At 35.4% G+C, this 10,587-nt stretch overlaps 1 protein-coding gene across 4 annotated transcripts; it reads left to right on the top strand.

The window, feature by feature from the left end:
- The first annotated feature begins 3,004 nt into the window (after window positions 1-3,004).
- Window positions 3,005-8,597, top strand: LOC121996639 (phosphomethylethanolamine N-methyltransferase-like). Of its 4 annotated transcripts, none has more exons than XM_042550664.1 (12): window positions 3,005-3,265; window positions 3,364-3,482; window positions 5,270-5,407; window positions 5,508-5,645; window positions 6,116-6,259; window positions 6,428-6,550; window positions 6,649-6,790; window positions 7,400-7,680; window positions 7,798-7,959; window positions 8,041-8,094; window positions 8,188-8,262; window positions 8,345-8,597. In XM_042550664.1, exons 1-12 carry the CDS (start codon window positions 3,208-3,210, stop codon window positions 8,441-8,443), a joined length of 1,533 nt encoding a protein of 510 aa, XP_042406598.1. In that variant the 5' UTR covers window positions 3,005-3,207; the 3' UTR covers window positions 8,444-8,597. The 4 variants fall into 4 exon arrangements, with proteins under 4 accessions (XP_042406598.1, XP_042406601.1, XP_042406600.1 ...); XM_042550667.1 differs by having other exon boundaries at window positions 3,006-3,241; window positions 6,440-6,550; XM_042550666.1 differs by having other exon boundaries at window positions 3,006-3,241.
- The last annotated feature ends 1,990 nt before the right edge of the window (window positions 8,598-10,587 follow it).

Genomic DNA, 10,587 nt, shown 5'->3' with positions numbered 1-10,587 from the left:
AATGATCACGCAACAAATGAACAACAATCGAGTAATCAAGAAGAATTAAATGATTATGCAATCATTGAGAAGGAATAATTGAGAGAAAATGATGATCATAATCATGAAATGAATGAGTAAGAAGAATTGAGAGAAAAATAATGATAATGATTTGAATGTAAATGATTTGATAATTTAATATATCCAAAATGAGTTGTTAGAAAAACTTGATTTTGAAAATCTTATTGATAATTTTACTTCTCAAAATGTTAGAAGATATAGATTTTTTCAATGATTATTTTATACTTATTTTTTTTTTATATTTGTAAGTATTACACTTTTTGAAGAAACTTATGAAATAAATTTTTTTTTTATGAAGTTTATCATATTTTAAATGGAATATATTGATATTTAAAATTTTCTATTAAACTATATTCAAATTGTACTTAGTAATTTTTTTTTTTCTATAGAGGTCATTTTTCTCTTTCCGCCCAAGAACCCTCAAAAATTAGGACGGGCCGTGATTCAATACCACGAGTTCATCTTGATCTTGACGGAAGGTTTAATATCACGAGTGATAATGATTCCTTATCAGTCTCATCATGAATTCAAATCACGTTTGTACTCATTTGGTTTGCCTGTCCATATCAAATCTCTTGCAAGTTAGAAGTTAACCCAGTTTATGTTATGCAACTCAAATTGTGCTGCTCGTTTGGCATCTTTAGTTGAACTTGTCTCTTGTTCTTTTCTTTATTTAATTTGTATATAACCTTTTTTTTTTATGATTTGATCCAATGGATCTGTTTTTTGAAACTAATACAGATCCAATGGATCTGTACCACTTGTCTCTTGCCACTTAATTAATGAGATCTGGGCTCCATTGGATCTGTCGCCCCCAATCATAGAGCAGCGCATCGGGAACTGGATCCGCAACAAGTGGTTCGTCGACTCAATCGCATGTGAATCCAGTCATCTCACTCCACGTGTGGATTCGGACTGTAGCAGACGCACGAGGAAGAGCATTCGGGCATGCACTGTGAAATAGGGACGCACGGGATCACAGGAGATGGCCCCCGGCGTGCACCGTGAAATAGGGAAGCACGGGATCACAAGAGATGCCCCCCCCGCATCCTGCCGTCCAATAAGCAAAAGGATTCCAAGGGCCCCTGTCCTCACCTAATCCGTCGACTAGGGCAGGGCCACAATGCGCATACAACGCATACATTTCATTATGCGCTACTTCAATGGTTTCAGGGCTTTCAGCCTTCAGCGTCCATATTTCATTTTTTCCCCCGTCAATCCTCATATTATTCCTTTTAACCTCGAAAACAATTTTTAAAAATTTATTAAACTATCATAAACGTTTTAAAAATATCTACAATGCTCAATTTTATATATATATATTTTTTTTTTCAAAAATGTAGTTATTTTGTTAAATTCTACTGTTATTATTATACTTTGAATCTCTAACTCAAAGTTTAATCTATATGACATAGTCATGTTCGATCACGTTACATTTGGTCTAGAAGATCTCTATTTGTGTTAATCTTTGAGACTACTCCTCTAAGTGAAGGTTTAGTCCTTTCTTTATTATTATCTTAACTGAAATTTAAAAATATTTTTGTTTTATAAATTTAAATTAAATTTGGGAAATCAATAAAAAAAAAATTTTATGCATTCTCGGACTGGATGTGTCCTCGCGAATAAAATTGATTTTTTTAAAATTATTTTGGATGTTGAAAGATGAGGTAACTAAGGTAAATTAGTGAATCACACGGAATTGATTTGAAAAATATTAGACAAAAATTAAAATAAATCTTATTTATAAAAAAAGATGGTTGATTGAATATTGATTAAGGAGTGCTCCCCTAATGGGCAGTTGACCAAATACAAAATATTGTGCTTGATGAATTGCTTGTTACTCATGCTTCCTGATTTATTTTGGTGACAAGTGAAAAACTTCATGGGTTAAGTTGATCATCCGAGGATTAATTGATATAAGTTGGATACATAGTGTCAATTCAAAAAGAACGTCCCTTGTCACTGTTCAATTTTATATATTTACCCTCCTACCTTCTATATTGTTCTCATTATTACCTATCGTCTAAAGCTTCTATTTAAATCTGTAATCGGTTGAGTCCATTACAACAGCTACAATAATATAGTTGTTATACATGTAACAGCTAAGAAATTATAGTTACTATAATACATGCTTAACATATTCAAAAATATTAATGTTATAATAATTATGATTTCATAAGTGTTACAACACAATTCAATTCTATTCATCTATTATTCACGTTATAGCAATTACAATTTCATAGCTATTACTACAACACAAATTTGACATGCTTATCAAATATTCACGTTGTAATAATTACGAAATTGTAATTGCTACAACATGTGTAGCAGTTATGATTTTATAGATGCTATCACGTGTCCGATCGATTTAGAATTTAGACTAAAGATAATAATAAAAATAACATCCAATGACAAAAAAAGTAAATATACACTGTTAAATTAGGGATGACAATGAGTCGGATTCAAATTAGATTACACATCTTCCATCCTCATGCCCATCGGATATCAGATATCTATCCTTGTACTCATTAAACGATGAGATATTTTGTATACTAATAATTTTTTCCTTTTCATCCCACTATTATTATTAAAAATATATATATTAAAATTAATATTATATATATATATATAGTCCATCTAAAACTTCCTTAATTTGAATCGAATATTGAATCTTTCGAATAAAATTGTAAAGAGGTCCCTTACTCCCTTTGATTAAAAAGTGGGAAGTCCAATGATGTGGAAAAACAAAAGACGTTTTTTTTTTAATTTTGCCCAAAAAAAAAATTGTATCCGCGGAAGATGGACGGCTTCCGTGCTCCCGCTCGCGTTCTTCCGTGCGGACACCACCAACACGTTCCTTTCTATGCGGTGCTTCCGCCCTCATGCCGCCTCGTCGCTCTCTCGGCCTCCTCTGCCGCTTCCGCCCTAACTCTCTATAAGTACTGAGTCGTGGCCAGGAGCAAAGATCGCCCGGAGAAATCGAATCGAAGAGCGGTTCTGCAGTTATTTCACATGCAGCAGAGAGGAAGGTCTTACAATCGCCGATCTCGTAGCTTCTCTAGGTCTCGCCTCGCCGTCGAGGGATCTTAGGCATCTCATCTCCTACATCAACCCACAAAAGGAAATCCAGATCTGAATCGAAAATCTATGGGTTCAATTACCACTGCTGTCGCCGTCGGTGGTAAGATCGTAGATCTGTCTTTGAGTTAAGCAGATTTGAGTTGCCTGTTTCTAAACCCTCATTTTTGTTGATAAAACGTAACGATCTGACTGTTGCGACGTTGTTAATTGGATCCGTGACAGGGGAAATGGAGCGCGAGGTACAGAAAAGCTACTGGACGGAGCATTCAAAGGATCTTACCGTGGAGGCAATGATGCTCGACTCCCATGCCTCTGCACTCGACAAGGAAGAGAGGCCCGAGGTATATTCATTATCTTCCTTACGCTGTTTACGGATGTTTCTTTAGTAGTTGTCAAATGGCATTGGCGGCCTCGGGTATTGATACTCTCATCCATCAAAAACTTGGATCATTGCTCCAGTTGAAAAAAATATTAATATAATTTTTTTTATTCGATATTATATACCCACTATTAATGTTGGATTTGGACCTGATCCGGCTTTGACAGTCTGAGGACTTGCACAAGAACAAACGCTGAACTTTAAATAAACTTGAACGACGAAAAACAAGTTGGAGCTTTTAGGGCTTCAAATATGCAGTATGATCTTTTCAGATTCAAAGTAAAATTGGACTTAATTCTCTTGAATCATTGCTTTGGAATGAACCTGGTGAAAAGAAGCCACCTTCTTTTTATGATTTGAACTTATCAATGAACAGTAATTCCAAAATTATTCTGGGATAGAACTTAGAACAAGAAGACGCTTCATCTAAAATCTATTAAAGCATAAAGATGGAGCCAACAGAACATGCTACATGGGAAGCATGAACTTTCTCTGTTTTTATTTTCGATTTCTCATATACCTTGTTAAAGCATTTGAAATCTTGTATCCTTGCACCAGATGTGACAAGCCAGTAAGAGGGTAGGGTGTCAAGAGGAAAAGATGGAGGAGGGAGTAAAAGGAGAGGGAGGAAGAAGTACAGAGGTAGGAGAAAAATGGTCATGCAATTGACTGGATAAAGCAGAAGTAGTGTATCATGGTGGCGGAGTATCTTATGTAGGCGTCCTAATTCCTATCTGAGAGCTCCTTTAAGGTGTCTGATCCGAACTTCCACTATTGATAGACTGCTTTTTTTATCAATTAATCATTAATGGACGATTTTGATTTTGGTTCGATGGAAATCCTATTAGGGCCTATATAGGATTTGTGTTCAAGGCGATAGTGCTCATGGTGGGACTAAGAAGACATCTAAATATAACAACTAATAATAATAATCAAGTCTTATCCTACTAAGTAAGGTCGGATATATTGATCCTTCTATGCCATTGAACTTTATCTTATATTATATCATTATTTATATTTAAATAAATTTTATTTTATTTTTTTATTATTAATTAAGTCTTTTTGACGATGTGCATATTTGTTACATTCTCCTTCAGCTCTCTGAGGAAATGTGGTGCAAAAAAAAAAAGTAGAGAGAGAAAGAATAGAAAGTTGGAGGGCAAAAGAAAATGATGTGAACTGAAAATATCTCAGAGAAGAATAGGGAGAGAAAAAAACACAAAATATCTATGTCCTGGTTGAAGTGTTTTAAAATAAAACTTCAAAGTGGCTCATTAAATGTTGAAAATTGCACAAGAAGAATTAAACAAGGTGTTCAAACTTTGCCCTGGAACTTCGTGAACTGGTGATAACCTAAATGGATGCCTCAACAACTGTGCCTGGGAGGGCTTGCGGCTGAACTGTTATTTACTGACAATGCTTGGTTCCTTACATGTGCGGCATAAACCTAATATCAAAAACTATATTAGTATAGATTAAATGATACGTGTGAAAATCCCGAAATAACAAAGCTACTTATTTCATTTACTTCTTTTAATATTTTGTTAGCCCTAGAAACTTGTAGATCTTTTTAAAGCGATTTTCAACCTAAGGCACATATGATCTCCATGACGACCAATTTTCTATAGTTTCTTACCTTTTCATTAAGTTCTCAGTTGTAATACTGCTGAATATCTACATCTTTATTTGCTATTTACAATTTTGCAATAAGTTCTAGTATTTCTACTCATTTATCTTCTCATCCTGCAGGTCCTGTCATTACTTCCACCGTATGAAGGCAAATCGGTCTTGGAACTTGGGGCTGGTATTGGTCGTTTTACTGGTGAACTAGCTAAAAATGCTGGTCATGTTCTGGCCTTGGATTTCATTGAGAGTGTAATCAAGAAGGTATTTTAGGCAATTTTTTCCCATCAAAACAATATTGATTAAATGCCCTACAGATTGTTAATGTTAGATCGTCTTCATGTTCCATTGTCTTACATTGCAGAATGAGAGTTTGAATGGGCACTATAAGAATGCTAGCTTTCTGTGTGCTGATGTGACATCACCAAACTTGCCTATTAAAGCAGATTCTATAGACCTGATATTCTCAAATTGGCTATTGATGTATCTTTCTGATAAAGAGGTACTGAAACCTATTTGGATTGAATTTTCTTATTCTGTTTTGCTAATTGCTCAAATTTGTTATAAAAAGTTCATTGTTTATCTACAAGTATACATGTTCAGCTTTATACATCTACATGTCTAGCTCTATTTTACCAATACATTTTCTGATTGTTAGTGATTGCACTCATAACAATTGATGATTGGACTGTCTGATCTTCTGCTCCTAAACTATCCCTATCAGTTTCCATTTCCACAACAGTATTGTAGAGTTAAAACACCTTTAGAATGAGACAACCAGAATCAGCATATGCAGTTAATATCTCTACTGACCAATGAATAATATCAAATCAGTTTATTTTATACCAAAAACAATTCTATATGAGATAGTCCTTTTATACTTAAAGAATCAGGGATCATTAGATTTTACAAATTAGGTTTCCCATTACAATCATTGACCACAACACCTAAAAACTTGTCATTTTTGCGAAGGTGGAGGAACTGGTTGCGAGGATGGTAAAATGGGTGAAGGTTGGTGGATATATCTTTTTCAGAGAATCTTGTTTCCATCAATCTGGTGATTCAAGAAGGAAAGTCAATCCAACACATTACCGGGAGCCACGGTTTTATACCAAGGTTATGCATCAGATTCTTTTTCTGTGAGATTGTCCAAGTTCCTTTATTCTATTAGCCTTGATAAAAATCTTTTTTTTACCCTGATACCTAAAATTAGGCTATTGATTGTGGTATCAATATTCTTGTGTAGTACAAAAATATTCATATTGTCGTAGTTTCAAATTTTAGATTTTAACTCAGGTGTTTAAGGAATGTCATACATACAATGACCAAGGAAACTCCTTTGAACTCTCTCTTATTACATGCAAGTGCATTTCAGCTTATGTGAAGAACAAGAAAAATCAAAACCAGGTAGACTTTAATCTTATATTCACAGTCTTCATTTTTTTTTTGAAAATAAAGTGTTGGGCTCTTTTTCAATGTTATTGTGTTATTTTTCAAAAATGTAGGTCTGCTGGGTGTGGCAAAAAGTAAAGTCAGATGATGACCGTGGTTTCCAACGTTTCTTAGACAATGTGCAATACAAAAACAGTGGAATTTTACGCTATGAGCATGTCTTTGGAGCTGGTTTTGTAAGCACTGGAGGAATCGGTAAGAGCAAATTACAGTTTTATCATCCTTATAATGCCTATGTTTTGAGTATAAATTTTGCTTTAACCCTCCTATCATCCTTCTTTGTTTCCATTCATGCAACAATTAGGAAGCTTTATGCTAACATAATGTTCTAGTTGACTCTGACATTAATATGCACTTTGTTTTAAGTACTTATTATTTCAATAAAAGATCCAAGTTGGTTATCAAATGTCTCTCGTAGACCATAAAATTTCCCTAGAGTTAAGTTGTTTGAAATGGTTACCTATGGATTTCTCAACTTTTTCATGCAACTTTGTAAATGTTGTTAATAGGACATCCATAATAACGTGCTTGGTCTTGATTTTGAGATCAGTCTTGCCTCATCTACTGAAATAGTTCCAGCATGAGCAAAGTCAGGTGAATACCCAATTCATGCCACTAGTCCACATCTGACTAGATGACAACTGATGACATTTCTCATGATGGATCTTGAGTAGTTTGCTTATCATTAGCTTATAAGTAATAATGTTCAATCTTGGATCTCTAGCAATTCACTGTGTCATACATATTGTTTGTATGTTTTATAGATATTCCTTTGAACTTGACTTTTTCTATCTATCCTACCAGAGACTACAAAGGAGTTTGTAGCAAAGCTTGAACTTAAACCTGGACAAAAGGTTCTTGATGTTGGGTGTGGCATTGGGGGAGGTGACTTCTATATGGCTGAGAACTTTAAAGTGGATGTGGTTGGGATAGATCTTTCAATAAATATGATATCCTTGGCTCTTGAACGGGCAATTGGACTAAAATGCTCCGTAGAGTTTGAGGTGGCTGACTGCACAAAGAAAACATACCCGGACAACACATTTGATGTTATATACAGCCGTGACACTATCCTTCATATACAAGTATATTCTATCATAGCAACTTCTTTTGTTTAATTATATCACTTACTGCGATAATTGTTGTGTGTTCAACATATATCACCTACTTGTCATTACTAATAATGGCGGTTGTTTCTTCAGGACAAACCATCATTGTTCAAGAGCTTTTTCAAGTGGTTGAAACCGGGTGGTAAGGTCCTTATCAGTGACTACTGCAAGAAATCAGGGACTCCATCTGAGGATTTTGCTAAGTATATTAAGCAACGAGGATATGATCTCCATGATGTAGAAGCTTATGGCAAGGTTAGTTTTCAAAGACAATACTCAGCTCCATGCGTTGTGCGCAATTAAATCAATGGTAATCAGTGTATTATCTGTGTCCAGATGCTAGAGGACGCTGGGTTTGATGAAGTTATTGCAGAGGACAGGACAAATCAGGTTCTACTCTCAAAAATGGATCCCCAATACTAGTTTAATGATCAATACATACAGGATTCAACTTGAAGCTAATTTTCTCTCACCTCTTTACAGTTTTTGGAGGTTCTGCAGAGGGAACTGGGTGCAGTTGAGCAGGGAAAGGAAGCATTCATACAGGATTTCTCACAGGTAGAAAGGGAATTAGAACTAGATAAGCTGGTAATAGACAATATAAGCATGGCTAATATGTACACTATTACATGACAAGCAGGAAGACTATGATGACATCGTAAATGGTTGGAAGGCAAAGCTGAAGAGGAGCTCAGTTGGTGAGCAGAGGTGGGGCCTCTTCATTGCTAAGAAGAAATAAATACTGGAACCGTAGCAAGTTTCTTTTTCTGTGTGCTTTGCTTATCATAGAATGTTTGTTTGCTTTTACATAAGTTTGTGCGTGTCCATGAGGAATGCCTTATTTTAGAATGTTTGCGACTATGCTTAAGTTTGATTTGATTTACCCACTGCTACCCTGCACTATTAGCATTGTCTGCATGTGTTACAATGTTGCAATGATTGGCAAATAATACAAGTCAAAATTAAAACAGTTGTTGAATTAGATATGGCCTAATTCAACAAGTTGAGGAATCCTGTAGATCATATGATGTATGGCCTACGAAGATAATGGTAAGTAGGAAAGCCATCAAGTGAGAAGAAAAATGGAACAGATTCCTTGCTCTGGAATAATTGTTCTATAACCAGGATTCAGCTGTGCAATGTGTATTAGAGCATGGTTGTTAACCTCAAAGTCAATTCCCCGCAACTCTTACAAAACAACTATTCCGGGAGCCTTTTCTTTTCCAGCAACATATGCATTAAACATCTAAGAATGAAGGCAGAAAAATACTATCATCATTTGACGACAAGAAGCAATCCCAAATTGCAAGCCAATGAAATTATAGTCTAGAAAGCACGACTTAGCAATCGAAATCAAGATGCCCACGCTAGATCACTGATCCGCAAAAGGAGATACAATCGAGGAAAATTATCAGTCTACAGACTCCCATCACCCTCCATGACAGGCTAAATCAAACTTCCTACGCGAATGGAGGTAAATAGGCATGCAAAAGTTCATAAATAAATTAGTATTTGACTTAGTACGAATTTATTTATGTTTATTTAATATATAAGATCAATTAAATAAATAATCTTAAATATATTATTAAATTAAATAAATAAATTTGAATATATATGTATTACGTGTTCAACTCGTTAATATTAGTAAACAACGTTCATGAATAATATTTGTGAACAATATTCACTGATCCTGTCTGAAATCGAGGGAGATAACGTGCTAGACAGATAATTCTATCGTTGATTGGGAGAAGACTTTGAGATGGAGAAAAGACTATAGTTGACACTCCTTCCTTAGCACTTTTTTTTTAACACACCACAAAGAGAGCAAAGGAAACGTTAGAGCGAGAACTAGGGAGGAGGTCTTTGGCGTAGACACTCCGACGCTCAAGTCAAAATAATAGCCGAATGGAAAAGAAGATGAACAGTAAATGTGTGTGCTTGAGTGTGAGTGTAGTAAAACGTAGTAAGATGTCCCAAAAAAAAAATGTACATGGCCAATTGAGAAGACCCTCCTTTTATACTGATCCTCGTAACTTCCACAATAATAAAGTGTTAAAAAATATCTGGTGTCAAAAATATGTCGAGTAATGGAATATGTATAACCACCTTTCGAGGAATGTTTCATTACATGTACATGAACCGTATTTCATAACTACCGCATTAATGAGGCGGCTGAAAATGTTTGATATTAGAATATGTCAAGTAACGCTAGGCAATGAAAGTTATATGGCCACCTTCAGAGGAAGGTTCTATTGCATGTATTTTTTTTTTTTTGATAAAAGGTAAATTATATCATCAAGAAAATGGTACAAACATATATGTTTGAGATTAGCCATTCATGTCTGATGAAGTATCAGATCCGTATAACTATCTGAGGTATGGACTTAACAAAGCCCATCTACATGTAATCGAATCCTCACTGTACCAACCTCTTCAAAATACAAACATGAACATCAACCTCACAAATACCAACCACACACAACACAACCTCATATATCGCATCGCAATCAATTGTATCCTGAACCCCTAATGTGACTCCCAAGAGTCTCCAGCATGCATCCGTCACTGTCTCATCCAGTGCACCAAGCCAAGCATCCCCAACATCAATCACCACTATCAATGACCGCCATGTCATGTCGGCTCCTTTCTACCTCATGAAGGAGAGCTCCAATCAGCCATACAGTCATCATTGTCTGTTGTATCAAGCTATCGTAATGCCTCACAAGGCAATCAACTCCTAACAGGTCGTCGGACCCACTTTTAGCAAATGGTCAGCTATCAACGGATTTGTCGTGTCTTTACCACAAGTTGTTTGCTGTGGACTAGATAGATCATTCTGGTGGATCTATGTGTTGGGGATCGGTGGTTGATTAGAAGGGGGTT

This window comes from Zingiber officinale, chromosome 6A, assembly GCF_018446385.1.
Source record: "Zingiber officinale cultivar Zhangliang chromosome 6A, Zo_v1.1, whole genome shotgun sequence".
Taxonomy (NCBI): Eukaryota; Viridiplantae; Streptophyta; class Magnoliopsida; order Zingiberales; family Zingiberaceae; genus Zingiber; species Zingiber officinale.
The sequence above is the reverse complement of the archived record's forward strand: the minus strand, read 5'-3'. Positions and strand labels throughout refer to the sequence as shown.

Coding starts and splice junctions, on each gene's coding strand:
- LOC121996639 (XM_042550664.1), top strand. CDS start 3,208: ATGGGTTCAATTACCACTGCTGTCGCCGTCGGTGGTAAGATCGTAGAT. Junction 6,260..6,427: donor AGCCACGGTTTTATACCAAG/GTTATGCATCAG, acceptor TTCAAATTTTAG/ATTTTAACTCAGGTGTTTAA. Junction 6,551..6,648: donor ACAAGAAAAATCAAAACCAG/GTAGACTTTAAT, acceptor TCAAAAATGTAG/GTCTGCTGGGTGTGGCAAAA.